Genomic DNA, 17,161 nt, shown 5'->3' with positions numbered 1-17,161 from the left:
GTGCTGCAGTCTAACGCTCCCCAGTCCACATCACAGTGGTCTCAGGTGACCCCCCATTCCCCCACCACCTCCCACATTCATCAGCGGCATCCCCCCAATGTCTACTCTTGCTCCTCGCCTACCATACATATACGCAGCACCCCATGCCCCCATCCCCCAATGCAGCTCCCACTGGAGTCCAACCCTGACACAGGTTGGCAGTGTGAACCTGGCAGTGCCAACACAGCAGTGCCAACCTGCACCAAGGAGCAGTGCAGGGCACTGCCCGGGCATGTCCCTCCATCCACTCCGGAGGCTATACTTAACTCTGCGCATTCAGAGGGATCCCCTCAACTGCCTCATGCCAGCGAAGCCTGTTACAAATGTCATGCTGGCGCCTGGCGACTATTCCTGTCATTGACCAGTGATGGGGTCTTCTGGGCCCACCATTATCAACGGGTTTTCCTGTTAAATGCACCCCTCCCTAACCCTAACCCTAACCCTAACCCTAACCCCTCGCCACCACGTGCAATCGGCAGATTGGAAAGTCACGCCAACGTGAACAGCCGGATAATTCCAGCCATCGGAACTTTTCTCCTTGGAGAAAACCCTAACCCTAATTTGATAGAGATTTGATAGAGATTTGTTGGAGATTTGATGGAGATTTGATGAGATTTGATGGAGATATTCAAGATCCTGAGGGTTGTGGACAGGGTAAATAGTGAGAAACTGTTCCCACTCAAGTGGCCATCACGAACCAGAGGCACAGATTCAAAATAATGGGCAAAAGGAGTGGAAGTGATGTAACAAAAACTTGTTTCACCCAAAGGATGGTTGGCAAACTTCCTGAGAGGGTGGTGGAAGGAGGTTCGATTGAGGTGTTCAATAGGGAATTGGATTGTTATCTGAGAAGACAGAAGGTTCAAGGTTAGAAGGGTTAGATAGAATCTTCTTTCAAAGAGCCAAATGGTGGCCAAATGTCCTTCTTTTGCACTGTAAAGATTCTGTGAGAATCAGTAAAATAAACTTATCAGTTATTCCCCAATGAGCTTCTTCCACTCCACCACAGTTAGGCCAATTGCCGGATGTTGATCAGGGTAGAAAAAAAGGGGCACCTCTCTCATCAAACTCCTTCACTCACTAAACTGCCATGTGGACAGTCTGTGCATTCAAAGCAGCACCCCCGAGTTCACACCAATAACATGGGGCAGGTGCTGAAATCAGCTGCTCACCCACCACATATAAATAAACAATTAAAAGCTAATTAGGCTTGGTATCAAGTCAATTGACTCTGATATTTCTCTGCCCACACCACAAAACGTTTGGCTTATTTGCAGGATGGAATTGAGAAGCTCGCCTTGTAACCGGAGGTGTTCAAAGTGTGGGTAGGAAGTGAAAATGAAAAATGAAGTGAGGGGTTGCTCTTCAGGGGTTGCCCTAATTTACTCGCTTCCTCCCTTAATTCCACCTCCTCCACCCTCTAACCTACACAAACCCTCCTGGTCCAAGATCCCAGGCTTACCTGCTCCGGAGATTCCAGCAGACCCGGTAGCGGCCACTGATGTTTTCCTGGGTCGGAAGCCCCACTGGGATCTCATTAGTCTTCCCCACAGTCCCCACCATAATCTTGTAACTTTATTTCACTCAAAATGCTCATCCTTTCGGAAATCATAGGGTTGGTTCTCCGCTGTCGGGATTCTCCGCCCGGCGGCGTGGGGCTGCCCACAATGAGAAACACCATTGGGGCCGGCTGACGAGATGGAGAATCTCACGGAGAATCTCGCCCCTGATCTTTAGCACTTCCATCATCCTCATATGCAGTGAGTTCTTGGTCATTATGATTCGCTGTTTAAAATTTTCTTCCTCAGATCTTTGCTGCATCTTGTTCCCCAAACCATTAATATGTATCAGCTGGTCTTTGTACCATCAGCTAAAGGGAACATGTATTTTGTCTACCTGATCAAAAGTGATAATAATATTTTACACCTCTATTAAATCTTCACATTGTTTCCTTTGGTCCAAGAAGAATAACCACAAATGGAACATTTTGCTATCACTTGTCATTCAATCTGGTCACTTGACCACTGGCAGGCAAAGTTCATTATTCTGAGACTCAACAAATTGAGTGAGGGGCAGCATTATTAATGTCAGTTGTTGTGTTCAGTGTATAAATCTAGAAACATCATTTTAATTCAATAAATCTGGATTAAAGAAACATTGGGTCTGATTTAGTCTTAGGCACAAACAGTATCACATGGCCAGCCTGCTTCACACACTCTCTGAATAATCAAACCCATTGATTTCAATATATTAAACAAATTCCGACAATGTGTGAAACAGACCGCCGGTCTGCTGTTGTCGATTTGCACCAGTATCTGGGATGAATTTACACGCCAATGGATTTAGTGGTTCAGGGAAAGCTGGCTGGAGCATAGAAAGCAAACTGAAATGTATCTTGTATTGTTCGAGTGCCACTACTTTCAATATCCATCTGGTATATTTAGTAAAATTAATGGATTAGAAATTTGCTGCATTTCCTTCTGTGATGCAGTTGTCTGCACAAGGTGCAGGGGACTGAAGCCAACTGCAGCAAACTCAGTGTTTGAGCAACATAAAAATATCTGACCAGTGTCACAATAAGTAATCTTGTTTTACCAGTGTTTGATTTGCTGATAACATGATGGAATTGCTGTCGTCCCCATGGATTGGAATGAGTGGCATGGTTCCAAATTTTGGCTTGGATACATCAGATGATGAATGACGTCTTAGAATCGTCGGTCGTAGGTCATCGTGCTGATAGGAAGGAAAAAATACACCAGTGACTACAATGCAAAACAACTTCATTGGCTGCAAAACACTTTGGGATGCCTGTCTAACCTAAAACCTTTTGCACTTCCAGTGTCCATGTCCCTCTATTCCCATCCTCTTCATGCATTCATCAAGATGCCTCTGAAACGTCACTATCGTACCTGCTTCCACCACCTCCCCCAGCAGCACATTCCAGGCACCCACCACCCTCCGTGTAAAATATTTGTCTCGCACATCTCTAAACTTTTCCCTTCGCACCTTAAACCTATGTCCCTTAGTAATTGACTCTTCCATCCTGGGAAAAAGCTTCTGACTATCCACTCTGTCTATGCCACTCATAATTTTGTAAACATCTATCAGGTCTTCCCTCAACCTCCGTCATTCCAGTGAAAACAATCAAAGTTTATCCAATCTCTCCTCATAGCTAATTCCCTTCATACCAGGCAACATCCTGGTAAACTCCTTCTGTACCCTCTCCAAAGCCTCCACGTCCTTCTGGTATTGTGGCGTCCAGAATTGTACGCAATATTCCAAATGTGGCCTACCTAAGGTTCTGTACAGCTGTCAATTTTTATACTCAATGCCCTGACCAATGAAGGCAAGCATGCCACATGCCTTCTTGACTATCTTATCCACCAGCGTTGCCATTTTCAGTGATCTGTGGACATGTACATCCAGATCTCTTTGCCTGTCAATACACTTAAAGGTTCTGTCATTTACTGTACAATTCCCACCTGTATTAGACCATCAAAAATGCATTACCTCACACCTTTCCGGATTAAACTCCATCTGACATCTCCTCCCGCCTCTGCAAGTCTCCAACCAATCTATATCCTGTTGTATCCGCTGACAGTCCTCTTCACTATCTGCCACTCCACCAATCTTTGTGGCGTTCGCAAACTTACTAATCAGACCAGCTATATTTTCCTCCAAATCATTTGTATATACCATGAACATCAAAGGTCCCAGCACTGATCCCTGCGGAACACCACTGGTCACAGCCCTCCAATTAGAAAAGCATCCTTCCATTGCTACTCTCTGCCTTCTATGACCGAGCAGTTCTGTATCCCTCTTGCCAGCTCACCTCTGATCTTCACCTTTTGTACCAGTCTGCCATGAGCGACCTTGTCAAAGGTCTTACTGAAGTCCATGTAGGCAACATCCACTGCCTTACCCTCATTAATTATCTTTGTAACCTCCTCAAAAAACTTGATCAAGTTAGTGAAACATGACCTATCCTTCACATAATCATGCTGCCTCTCGCTAATAAGTCCATTTGTTTCCAAATGTGCGTAAATCCTGTCCCCAAGAATCTTTTCCAATAATTTCCCTACCACTGACGTAAGGCTCACCGGCCTGTAATTTCCTGGATTATCCCTGCTATCCTTCTTAAACAAAGGAACAACATTGGCTATTCTCCAGTCCTCTGGGACCTCATCTGTAGCCAATAAGGATACAAAGATTTCTGTCAAGACCCCAGCAATTTCCTCCCTTGCCTCCCTCAATATTCTGGAGTAAATTCCATTAGGCCTGGGGGATTTATCTACCTTAATGTTTTTCAAGATGCCCAACACCTCCTCCTTTTTGATCTCAATGTGACCCAGACTATCTACACACCCTTCCCCACACTCATCATCCACCAAGTCCTTCTCTTTGGTGAATACTGATGCAAAGCACTCATTTAGTACCTCACCCATTTCCTCTGGCCCCACACATAGATTCCCTTCTCTGTCCTTAAGTGGGCCAACCGTTTCCCTGGCTATCCTCCTGCTATTTATATACGTATAAAATGCCTTGGGATTCTTCTTAATCCTGTTTGCCAAGGACGTTTTGTGACCCCTTTTAGCCCTCCTAACTCCTTGATTAAGTTCCTTCCTATTTTATTTATATTCCTCACGGGCTTCATCTATTCCCAGCCTTCTAGCCCTTACAAATGCTTCCTTTTTCTTCAGGACGAGGCTCATAATATCCCTTGTTTATCCAAGGTTCTGGAAACTTGCCATAATTATCCTTCTTCCTCACAGGAACAAGCCGGTCTGAATTCTAATCAAGTGATGTTTGAAAGACTCCCACATGCCAGATATTGATCCACCCTGAAATATCAGGGGTAGCACGGTAGCATTGTGGATAGCACAAATGCTTCACAGCTCCAGGGTCCCAGGTTCGATTCCGGCTTGGGTCACTGTCTGTGCGGAGTCTGCACATCCTCCCCGTGTGTGCGTGGGTTTCCTCCGGGTGCTCCGGTTTCCTCCCACAGTCCAAAGATGTGCGGGTTAGGTGGATTGGCTATGCTAAATTGCCCATAGTGTCCAAAATTGCCCTTAGTGTTGGGTGGGGTTACTGGGTTATGGGGATAGGGTGGAGGTGGAGGTTATGGGGTTGGGTAGGGTGCTCTTTCCAAGAGCCGGTGCAGACTCGATGGGCCGAATGGCCTCCTTCTGCACTGTAAATTCTATGATTCTATGATCAGTATCTGCCTAATATTGTTAGAATTAGCCTTCCCCCAATTTAGCACCTTCACCCGAGGACTACACTTATCCTTATCCATGAGTACCTTAAAACTTGCTGAATTGTGTTCACTGTTCCCGAAATGCCCCCAACTTAAACGTCGAAAAACTGGCCGGGCTCATTCCCCCAAATTACATATAATTCAGCGCCTTCCCTAGTTGGATTATCAAGAAACCTTCCTGGGCACTCCTTATAAATTCTGCTCCATCTATGCCTCTAGCAGTATGTGTGTCCCAGTCAATACAGGGAAAGTTAAAATCTCCCACCACAACAACCCTATCGTTTATGCATCTTTCCAAGATCTGTCTACATATCTGCTCCTCTCTCCCGCTGGCTGTTAGGAGGTCTGTAGTAAACCCCCAACATTGTGACAGCACCCTTCCTATTCCTGAGCTCTACCCATATTGCCTCGCTGCCTGAACCCTTCAAGGTGTCCTCCCTCAGTTCAGCTGTGATATTCTCCTTAACCAATAATGCAACTCCCCCTCCCCTTTTGCATCCCCCTCTCTCCTGCCTGAAACATCTAAATCCTGGAATGTTAAGCTGCCAATCCTGTCCCTCTCTCAGCCAAGTCTCTCTAATAGCAACAACATCATAATTCCACGTACTAATCCAAGATCTAAGTTCATCTGTTTTACCTGAAATACTCCTCACATTGAAACTAATGCACTTCAGCCCACCAGCCCCACTGTGTTCAGCAATTTCCCCCTGCCTGTGCTTCCTCTTAGTCTTACTGGCCTTAGTCAGTGGATTTGCCATGGTTAGGTTCGATGGATTTGCCATGCTAAATTGCCCTTAGTGTCCAAAAAGATTAGGAGGGGTTATTGGGGATAGGGTGGAAGTGAGGGCTTAAGTAGGTTGGTGCAGACTCGATGGGCTGAATGGCCTCTTTCTGCACTGTATGTTCTATGTTCTAGTCTCTAGCTCTCCCTCCGTTATTTCACCTACCGACCTACTGCTCCAGTTTCCATCCCCCTACCACACGGGTTTAAACCCTCCCAAGTAACGCTAGCAAACCTCCCGGCCAGGATACTGGGGCCCCTCCAGTTTATGTGCAACCCGTCCTTCTTGTACAGGTACCACCTGCCCCAGAAGAGATCCCAATGATCTAGATATATGAAACCCTCCCTCCTACATCAGCTGTTTAGCCACGTATTTAGCTGCACTATCCTCCTATTTCTAGCCTCACTGGCATGTGGCACAGGGAGTAGTCCCGAGATTACAACCCTAGAGGTTCGTTTTTTTTAACTTACTACCTAATTGCTCAGAACAATATTACACATTTCACAAAAGTAATACACAGGCCTCCATCTGGGCTTTAGTTGCTTGTCCCTAAAAGTTATGATAACTGGATTTGCTTCCAACCGGAGGATTTGTTCATGCTACTGGATAGGGTTTAAACTAATTTGGAAGGGGGATGGGATTCAAAGTAACAGTATGGTGGGTGAGAAGATGGAGTCAAATATTGAGGATAAACCAGGCAAGTCCAGTGGGCAGAGCAGACAGGGGTATGGAAAGGCACATGGAGGACTGGGTGGCTAAACTGCATTTATTTCAATGCAAAGAGCCTGATGGGTCAGACTGACGAACTCAATTGTTGATCAGCCCATGGAATTATGGTATTATTGCAATCACAGAAACTTGGTTGAAAGAAGGGCAGGAGTGGCAGCTGAACGTCCCAGGGTATAGAAGTGATAAAGGGGGAGGTAAAAGAGGAGGAGGAATTGCATTATTGATGAGGGGGAACATCACGGCAGTCCTCAGGGATGATATCATAGAATCATAGAAGTTTACAGCATGGAAACAGGCCCTTCGGCCCAACCAGTCCATGCCGCCCAGTTTTTACCATTAAGCTAGTCCCAGTTGCCCGCACTTGGCCCATAACCCTCTATACCCATCTTACCCATGTAACTATCTAAATGTTTTTTAAAAGACACAATTGTACCCGCCTCTACTACTACCTCTGGCAGCACATTCCAGACACTCACTACCCTCTGAGTGAAGAAATTGCCCCTCTGGGCCCTTCTGAATCTCTCCCCTCTCACCTTAAACCTATGCCCTCTAGTTTTAGACTCCCCTACCTTTGGGAAAAGATGTTGACTATCTACCTTATCTATGCCCCTCATTATTTTATAGACCTCTATAAGATCACCCCTAAGCCTCCTACGCTCCAGGGAAAAAAGTCCCAGTCTATCCAGCCTCTCCTTATAACTCGAACCATCAAGTCCCGGTAACATCCTAGTTAATCTTTTCTGCATATCTTAGTAGGTTCCTCAAATAAAGTCATCTGGGTAGAACTTAGTAACAAAAAGGGGGCGATCACATTGCTGAGAGGTGTTTGAATATATTCAAGAGGCGGCTGGATATAGCACTTGGGGAGAATGGGATCAAAGGCTATGGGGAGAAGGCAGGATTAGGCTATTGAGTTGGATGATCAGCCATGATGGTGATGAATGGCGGAGCCGGCTCGAAGGGCCAAAAGGCCTCCTCCTGCTCCTATCTTCTATCTATCTATGTGTCTATAAGAGTGTACTATAGACCCCCAAACAGTCAGGGAGAGACAGAAGGGCATATATGCAGGTAAATCTCTGAGAATTGTAAGAAAAATTGGGGAATAATAGTAGGCAATTTCAACTTCCCCAATACTAACTGGGATGGTCAAAGTGTGAACGTCTTGGAAGGGGAGGAATTCTTAAAATGCATCCAAGTGAGCATTTTATGCCAGTACATTGAAAGTCCTACAAGGGAGGGGGCTGGATCTAGTTTTAGGGAATGAAGTCGGGCAAGTGGATGAAGTTTCAGTGGGGGAGCATTTTGGAAACAGTGACCATAACTCAGTAGAATTTAAGGTAGTTATGGAAAGGGACAAAGACAGACCAGAAATTAAGGTTTTTAATTGGGTGAGGGCCAATTTTAATAAAATAAGAGAGGATATGTCCAAAATTAACTGGGAGCAGAAACTTGTAGGAAAATCTACATCAAATCAGAGGGATTCATTCTAAAAGGAAATAGAGAGTGTATAGAACCAACATGTTCCCATGATAGTGAAGGGTGGGAGCAATAAGTCCAGAGAACCCTGGATGTCAAGGGATATCCAGCTTTGGATAAGGAAAAAAAGGGAGGCTTATGGCAGATACCGAGGGCTCAAACTGCGGAAGCCCAAGAGGAATATAAAAAATGGGTTACTTAAAGAAATGAGGAGAGTGAAGAGGGGCATGAGGAAGCATTGATGGGTAAAATGAAGGAAACTCCAAAGGTGTTTTATACGTATATTAAGGGCAGGAGGTTGACCAGGGTAAGAGTAAAGCCCATTAGAGACCAATGTGGCAATTTGTGTGTGGAACCGGAAGGTATAGGTGGTGTTTTAAATGAGTACTTTGCATCTGTGTTCACTATGGAGAAGGATGATGTAGGTATAAATATCAGGGAGGCACAGTGTGATTTACTTGAACAACTCAACAATGAGAGCAGGAGGTATGAACAGTTTTAATGGACCTAAAAGTGGATAAATCCCCAGGGCTAGGTGAGATGTATCCCAGGTTGCTGTGGGAGGCAAGGGAGGAGATTGTAGCAGCTCTGACAAAATATTCAAACCTTCTCTGGCCACAGGAGAGGTGCCAGAGGACAGGAGGACAGTGAATGTGGGGCCATTATTCACGAAGGGAAGTCGGGAAAAACCAGGAAATTACAGGCCAGTGAGTCTAACTTCAGTGGTCGGGAAACTACTGGAACAAATTCTGAGAGACAGAATTAATTTCCACTTGGAGAGGCAAAGATTAATCAAGGATAGTCAACATGGTTTTATCAAAGGGAGATCATGTCTTATAAATTTGATTGAATTTTTTGAGGAGGCAACTAGGTGTAGAGATGAGGGTAATGCGGTTGATGTAGTCTGCATGGACTTTAGTAAGGCTTTTGACAAGATCCTACAAGGGAGGCTGATGAGGAAGGTAAGAGCCCATGGGATCCAGGGCAATTTTCAAACTGGTCCAAAACTGGCTGAGTGGTAGGAGGCAGAAGGTGATGGTTGAAGGTTGTTTTTGTAACTGTAAGTCTGTGTTCAGTGGTGTTCCACAGAGATCGGTGCCGGGTCCCTTGTTGTTTGCACTGTATATTATTGATCTGGATATGAATGTGGGAGATATGATAAGTAAGTTTGCAGATGACACAAATATTGGTGGTGTTGTAAATAGTGAGGAGCAAAGTCTTAGATTACAGGATGATTTAGGTGGGCTGGATAGGTGGGCAGAAGACTGGCAAATGGAATTTAATTTGGGAGGACTAACATGGCAAGGGAATATATAATGAATTGTCGAACCCCAGGAAGTACAGAGATCAAAGGAAGCTTGGTGTGCATGTTCACACATCTCTGAAGACAGCAGGGCAGGTTGAGAAGGTGGATGAGAAGGCCCATCGGATTCTTGCCTCTATTAACCGAGGCGAGGCATTGAATATAAGAACAGGGAGGTCATCCTGGCATTGTAAAGACCCCAGCTGGAGTACTGTGTGCAGTTCTGGTCACCACTCTACAGGAAGGGTGTGATTGCACTGGAGAGGTGCGTGGGAGAGTCACCGAATGTTGCCTGGGCTGAATTGTTCAGCTATCAAGAGAGACTGGATAGGCTGGGGTTGTTTTCCCTGGAGCAGAGAAGGCCGAGGAGGCACCTGATTGAGGTGTATAAAAGTTTGAGGTTACATAGATAGGGTGGACAGGAAGATACTTTTCCCCTTAGTGGAGGGGCCAATGACCAGGGGGCAGAGATTTAAGGTAATGAGTAGGTGGTTTAGAGGGGATGTGAGGGAACATCTTTTCACCCAGAGGGGGGTGGGAATCTGGAACTCGTTGCCTGAAAGGGGGGTGGAGGCAGGAACCCTCACAACTTTTAAGAAGTGTTTAGATGAGCACTTGAAATGCCAGAGCAGACAAGGCTACGGACCAAGTGTTGAAAATGGAATTAGAATAGATAGGGATTTGATGGTCGGCACGCACGCCATGGACCAAGGCCTATTTCCGTGCTGTATAACTCTATGACTCAAAGATGTGATTTCCCAGTTAGAAATACTCAAAATGGGAAATTATTGATGAGACAATGAACACAAGAAAGTACAAATTGAAAAATACTGTTCATCCCACTCCTTCCACATTCATGAAGGTCCACCTTCTCAACCTTGCCCCTTGCCTGAGGTGTGGTGGCCCTCAGGTTAAATCACCACCAGTCAGCTCTCCCCCTCACAGGGGAAAGCAACCTATGGTCATCTGGGACTATGGCGACTTTACTTTATCCCTTCCACATCATAAGATCATAAGATGTAGGAGCAGAAGTGGGCCATTTGGCCCATCCTCCGCCATTCAGTGAGATCATGACTGGCCTGATGTGATAATTCTCAACTCCACTTACCCGGCTTATCCCCATAACCCTTGATTCCCTGACTTATTAAAAATCTGCCTATCCCAGCCTTGACCATACTTAACGACCCAGTCTCTACAGCCCTGTGATAAAGAATACACAGATCCACTACCTTCTGAGAGAAGAAATTCCTCCTCATCTCTAAATGGGCGACCCCTTACTCTGAAATTCTGGCCCTCTGGTCCGAAACTCCAACAAGAGGAACCAACCTCTCAGCATCAACTCTGTCAAACCCCCTGAGAATCTGATATGTCTCAATAAGGTCACCTCTCATTCTTCTAAACTCCAATGAATCCAGGCCCAACCTACTCAACCTCTTCTCATAAGAAAATTCCTCCATACCTGGGATTAACCTAGTGAACGTTCTCTGGACTGCCTCCAATGTCAGTACATCTTTCCTTAGATAAGAGGACCAAAACTGTTCCCAGTATTCCAGGTGTGGTCTTGTACCTTGTATAGTTTTAGCAGGATTTCCCTATTTTTATATTCCATTCCCGTTGAAATAAAGGTCAACATTCCATTTGCCTTCCCAATTACCTGCTGGTGCAATCTGAATACAGTCTGGGAATCAATAGTTGAAGCAACTGAAGACAAAGGAATCCTGAAGGGAGAGTCTAAAACCTTAAAGCCAAACGGTAATCGAAGCAGCTGAGGGAAAGCATTGTTTAAAAGAAGGTTTGAAAGTGTGTCTTTTTGAAAGTGGAATTTGAAATCACTTGTGAGGAAACCAGAGTTCAGTGAGACAGGGCGACTCATGGGTTAAGAATCATCTAGGGGGATTTTGAGGAAAAATCCACAGACATTTACTTGGGTTCAGAGTGGAGTGTGTCTTACTATAGTCATCTTGTGTGCTTAAAGGGGCTTTGTGTTACTGAGACCATTGTAGCCTAAGATATGTTTGTTAAGCAAAGGGGAGTAGTAAAAGAGTATGTCTCATAATCAACCTTTTCATGTTTAATAATTATTTTTCTTGTTGTTAAGACTAATTCGCGGGACTTCCGTTTGCAGCTATGCGGAGCTAAGCCGCACGATTCGGCAGCTCCCACTACTACGGACTTTCGGGCTCATTGGAGGAGCCCCAACAGAATTTATTTTGACGACAACCCGTGGGGAAGTGAAGAGCGAGGTCCCCCTCCAACTTTTATGGACCGGACCAGAAGGGCAACGGCCAAAAAAGCGGCATTGGAGCAGCGGGAGAAGCGAGGGAAAAAAAACAAAATGGCGGCGGCCGGGGACAAAGTGGAGTGCGGGCCGGAGCTGCAGGAGTTCATCAAGCGCTGCTTCGAGGAGCTGCGCAAGGAGATGCTGGCGCCTATGCTGTCGACAATTGAAGGACTAGGGATGACCCAGAAGGCCCACGAGGTAAAGATCCAGGGGGTACAGAAAAGAGTCAGTGAGAATGAGGACGAGCTCTTGGGCCTGGCGGTGAGAGTGGAGCAGCACGAGGCGCTACACAAGAGGTGGGCGGGAAGACTCGAAGACCTGGAGAACAGGTCGAGGAGAAAGAATCTGCGGATCCTGGGTCTCCCAGAAGGAGTGGAGGGGGCCGATGCCGCGGCATACGCGAGCACGATGATCGGGGCGATGATGGGCGCGGAGGCCCCTTCGAGGGCGCTGGAGCTGGACGGGGCACACCGGGGGCTGGCAAGGAAGCCCAAGGCAAATGAGCTGCCAAGGGCGATTGTGGTGAGGTTCCACCGGTTCACGGACAGAGAGAGGGTCCTGAAATGGGCCAAGAAGAAGCGGAGCAGCAAGTGGGACAATGCAGAGATCCGAATATACCCAGACTGGAGCACGGAGGTTGCAAAGCGGAGAGCGGGTTTCAACCGGGACCGGAAATGAGTGAAATTTGGAATGCTGCAGCCAGCGTGATTGTGGGTCACATACAAGGACCTACACTACTACTTCGAAACGCCTGAAGAGGCGTGGACCTTTATACAAACTGAAAAGTAGGACTCTAACTGAGGGTTTGTGAGGGTGGGGGGGATGTTTGAGGGTTGATGTGTGATGGTTGTTGTATATAGGGGGTCAATCACGTGCAGGAAATGTTACGTGGGCTGGGGGAGAGAGACAAGGCTGCGACAGGAGCTGCGCCAGAGGGGGCGGAGCGGGCTTTGGAAAGCGCGGGGTTTTTCCCACGCGGAGGAAGAAAGGCGGGAAGGGGAACGAAGTAACGCATATTGATTGGGAGACTCCCACACGCGGGGGGGGGGGGGGGGGGTCTAAGGGACGGCAGGGGAAGCCGGGGTCAGCAGGTGTCAGCTGACTTACGGGAGTGATATGGGGGAGCAAAAAAGCTAGACAGGGGTCTAGCGGGGGGGGAGGGGAGGGGGGGGAGGGGCGGAAGGGGGGGGGAAAGGGTTGCTGCTGCACTGGCCGAAAGGGAATGGGACATAGAAGAGGTGGTCGGGACGGAGGTTCCCCGGCTGGGGGACTGGAGGGTGAGGGAGACGCGGACACGGGACTGGCCCAGAAAAGGAGATGGCTAGTCGGCAGGGGGGGGCGGTGAGAGCCCCTCCAATCCGGCTGATAACGTGGAACGTGAGGGGCCTGAATGGACCGGTGAAGAGGGCTCGAGTGTTCGCGCACTTGAAGCGACTGAAGGCAGAAGTGGCTATGCTCCAAGAGACACACCTGAAGGTGGCGGACCAGGTCAGGTTAAGAAGGGGATGGGTGGGACAGGTATTTCACTCAGGACTGGACGCGAAGAATAGAGGGGTGGCAATATTGGTGGGAAAGCGGGTGTCATTTGAGGCCAAGACTATTGTAGCGGACAATGGAGGGCGATATGAAATGGTGAGCAGTAGGTTGCAAGGGACATGGGTGGTGTTGGTAAACGTATACGCCCCGAACTGGGATGATGCTGGATTCATGAAGCGCATGTTGGGGCGCATTCCGGACCTGGAGAAAGGAGGCCTGATAATGGGAGGGGACTTCAATACAGTGTTGGATCCAGCACTGGACCGCTCCAAATCAAGGACTGGAAAGAGGCCGGCGGCGGCCAAGGTGCTTAGGGGGTTTATGGATCAGATGGGGGGAGTGGAGGTTTGCAAGACCGCAGGCCAGGGAATTTTCTTTCTTCTCCCACGTGCACAAAGTCTACTCCCGGATGGTTTTTTTTGTTCTGGGCAGGGCGCTCATCCCGAGGGTGGAGGGGACGGAGTGTTCGGCCATAGCCGTTTCGAACCACGCCCCGCACTGGGTGGAAATGGGGCTGCGAGAGGAGAGAGACCAACACCCGCTGTGGCGGCTGGATGTGGGACTGCTGGCAGATGAGGTGGTGTGAGGGGGTGTATTGAAAGGTACTTGGAGGCCAATGACAACGGGGAGGTGCGAGTGGGGGTGGTATGGGAGGCATTGAAGGCGGTGATCAGGGGAGAGCTAATCTCCATCAGGGCTCATAGGGAGAAGACAGAGGGCATGGAAAGGGAGAGGTTAGTGGGGGAGATTTTGAGAGTGGACAGGAGATACGCAGAGGCCCCGGAGGAAAGATTACTTGGGGAAAGGTGACGGCTCCAGACGGAGTTTGACCTGTTGACCACAGGGAAGGCGGAGGCACAGTGGAGGAAGGCGCAGGGGGCGACCCACGAGTATGGGGAAAAGGCTAGTCGGATGCTGGCACACCAGCTCCGTAAGAGGATGGCAGCGAGGGAAATAGGGAGAATCAAAGATGGAAGGGGAGCCACGGTTCGGAGTGCGACGAAAATAAACAAGGTATTCAAGGCCGTCTATGAAGAGCTGTACAGATCCCAGCCCCCAGCGGGGAAGAGGGGATGAGACGATTCCTAGACCAACTGAGATTCCCGAGGGTGGAGGAGCAAGAGGTGGCTGGTTTGGGGGCACCAATTGGGTTGGAGGAGCTGAGCAAGGGTTTGGGGAGTATGCAGGCGGGGAAGGCCCCGGGGCCGGACGGGTTCCCGGTGGAGTTCTACAGAAAGTATGTAGACCTGTTGGCCCCGCTACTAGTGAAGACCTTTAATGAGGCAAGAGAGGAGGGGACCCTGCCCCCGACAGTGTTGGAAGCGACAATTTCTTTGATCATAAAGCGGGACAAGGACCCACTGCAATGTGGATCGTACAGGCCGATCTCGCTCCTCAATGTGGACGCTAAGTTGTTGGCAAAAGTGCTGGCCACGAGGATTGAGGACTGTGTCCCGGGGGTGATCCATGAGGACCAGACGGGATTTGTAAAGGGCAGGCAATTAAACACGAATGTGCGGCGGCTCTTAAACGTGATAATGATGCCATCGGAGGAGGGAGAGGCGGAGATAGTGGCAGCTATGGACACGGAAAAGGCCTTTGACTGAGTAGAGTGGGAGTACCTCTGGGAGGTGCTGCGTAGGTTTGGGTTCGGGGTAGGGTTTATCAATTGGGTTAAGCTCCTTTACAGAGCCCCGGTGGCGAGTGTAGTGATGAACCGGAAGAGGTTGGAGTACTTTCGGCTGTACCGAGGAACGAGGCAGGGTTCCCCCTGTCCCCCCTGTTGTTTGCATTGGCGATCGAACCCTTGGCCATGTCATTGAGGGCGTCTAATAAATGGAGGGGGTGGTCCGAGGGGGAGAAGAGCATCGGGTGTCGCTATATGCGGATGACCTGTTGCTGTACGTGGCGGATCCAATGGAGGGGATGGTGGAGGTCATGCAGACTCTAAGGGAGTTTGGGGAGTTTTCGGGCTATAAGCTCAATGTAGGGAAGAGTGAGCTCTTTGTATTACAGGCAGGGGACCAAGAAAGAGGGATAGGGAACCTACCGCTGAGGAGGGCGGCGGGGAGTTTTCGGTATCTGGGGATCCAGATAGCCAGGAGTTGGGGGGCCCTACATAAACTGAATCTGACGAGGCTGGTGGACCAAATGGAGGAGGACTTCAAAAGATGGGACATGTTGCCGCTCTCGCTGGCGTGTAGAGTGCAGTCGGTCAAAATGGTGGTCCTTCCGAGGTTTCTGTTTGTGTTTCAGTGCCTTCCCATCGTGATCACCAAGGACTTTTTTAAGAGAGTAGGTAGGAGTATTATGGGGTTTGTGTGGGCAAATAAGACCCCGAGGGTAAGGAGAGGGTTCCTGGAACGCAGTAGGGACCGAGGAGGGTTGGCGTTGCCAAACCTAGGGAGCTACTACTGGGCAGCAAACGTGGCGATGATCCGCAAGTGGGTTATGGAGGGAGAGGGGGCGGCATGGAAGAGGATGGAGATGGCGTCCTGTAAAGGAACGAGCCTGGGGGCGTTGGTGACGGCACCGCTGCCGTTCTCGCCGTCAAAGTATACCACGAGCCCATGGTGGCGGCAATGTTAAGGATCTGGGGCCAGTGGAGACGGCACAGGGGTGCAGTGGGAGCCTCGGTGTGGTCCCCGATCAGGGGTAACCACTGGTTTATCCCGGGGAAGATGGACGGGGGGTTCCAGAGCTGGCATCGAGCGGGGATTAGAAGAATGGGGGACCTGTTCATTGACGGGACATTTGCGAGCCTAGGGGCACTGGAGGAGAAGTTTGAGTTACCCCCGGGAAATGCCTTTAGATATATGCAGGTGAGGGCTTTTGTGAGGCGACAGGTCAGGGAATTCCCGTTGCTCCCGGCACAAGAAATTCAAGTCAAGGTGATCTCGGGTGTATGGGTCGGGGAGGGCACGGTGTCGGAAATACACCAGGAGATGAAAGAAGAGGGGGAAGCGCTAGTAGAAGAGCTGAAGTGTAAATGGGAGGAGCTGGGGGAGGAGATTGAGGAAGGTCTGTGGGCTGATGCCCTAGGTAGGGTTAATTCCTCCTCCTCGTGTGCCAGGCTCAGCCTGATACAATTTAAGGTGGTTCACAGAGCTCACTTGACGGGGGCGAGGTTGAGTAGGTTCCTTGGGGTAGAGGACAGATGTGGAAGGTGCTCAGGGAGCCCGGCGAACCATGTCCATATGTTTTGGTCATGCCCGGCACTGGAGGGGTTCTGGAGAGGAGTGGCGGGAGCAATATCTCAGGTGGTGAAAGTCCGGGTCAAGCCAAGCTGGGGGCTAGCAATATTTGGAGTAGTGGACGAGCCGGGAGTGCAGGAGGCAAAAGAGGCCGGCATTCTGGCCTTTGCATCCCTAGTAGCCCGGCGAAGGATCTTGCTAATGTGGAAGGAGGCGAAGCCCCCTAGTGTGGAGGCCTGGATAAACGACATGGCTGGGTTCATAAAGCTGGAGAGGATTAAGTTTGCCTTGAGAGGGTCTGCGCAGGGGTTCTACAGGCGGTGGCAACCGTTCCTAGACTATCTCGCGGAGCGTTAGAGGAAGGTCGGTCAGGAGCAGCAGCAACCCAGGAGGGGGGGGGACGTCTTGGGAGGGGGGGGGGGGAATGGGGGATTGCTTGGGGGGATGGATGAGCAAGAGATAACATGAAGGGCTGGGGAAACTGGCACGTGCAGGAGAGAGCCAGTGTACAAAGCTATGTAAATATACCATTTTGACATGTATGCATCTTGCTCAGTGCGATTT

At 49.0% G+C, this 17,161-nt stretch overlaps 1 protein-coding gene across 5 annotated transcripts in view; it reads right to left on the bottom strand.

Annotated features, from left to right (window-relative positions):
- The window catches only part of arap3 (ArfGAP with RhoGAP domain, ankyrin repeat and PH domain 3), an 806,627-nt gene that overhangs the window by 40,835 nt on the left and 748,631 nt on the right, over positions 1–17,161 (bottom strand). For all 5 annotated transcript variants that reach the window (XM_072512821.1, XM_072512820.1, XM_072512825.1 and 2 more), the window contains one exon: positions 2,635–2,772. In XM_072512821.1, coding sequence (XP_072368922.1) covers positions 2,635–2,772 — 138 coding nt within the window. The remainder of the gene's footprint in view (positions 1–2,634; positions 2,773–17,161) is intronic.

The sequence above is a fragment of the Scyliorhinus torazame genome, chromosome 7, assembly GCF_047496885.1.
Source record: "Scyliorhinus torazame isolate Kashiwa2021f chromosome 7, sScyTor2.1, whole genome shotgun sequence".
Lineage (NCBI taxonomy): Eukaryota > Metazoa > Chordata > Chondrichthyes > Carcharhiniformes > Scyliorhinidae > Scyliorhinus > Scyliorhinus torazame.
The sequence above is the reverse complement of the archived record's forward strand: the minus strand, read 5'-3'. Positions and strand labels throughout refer to the sequence as shown.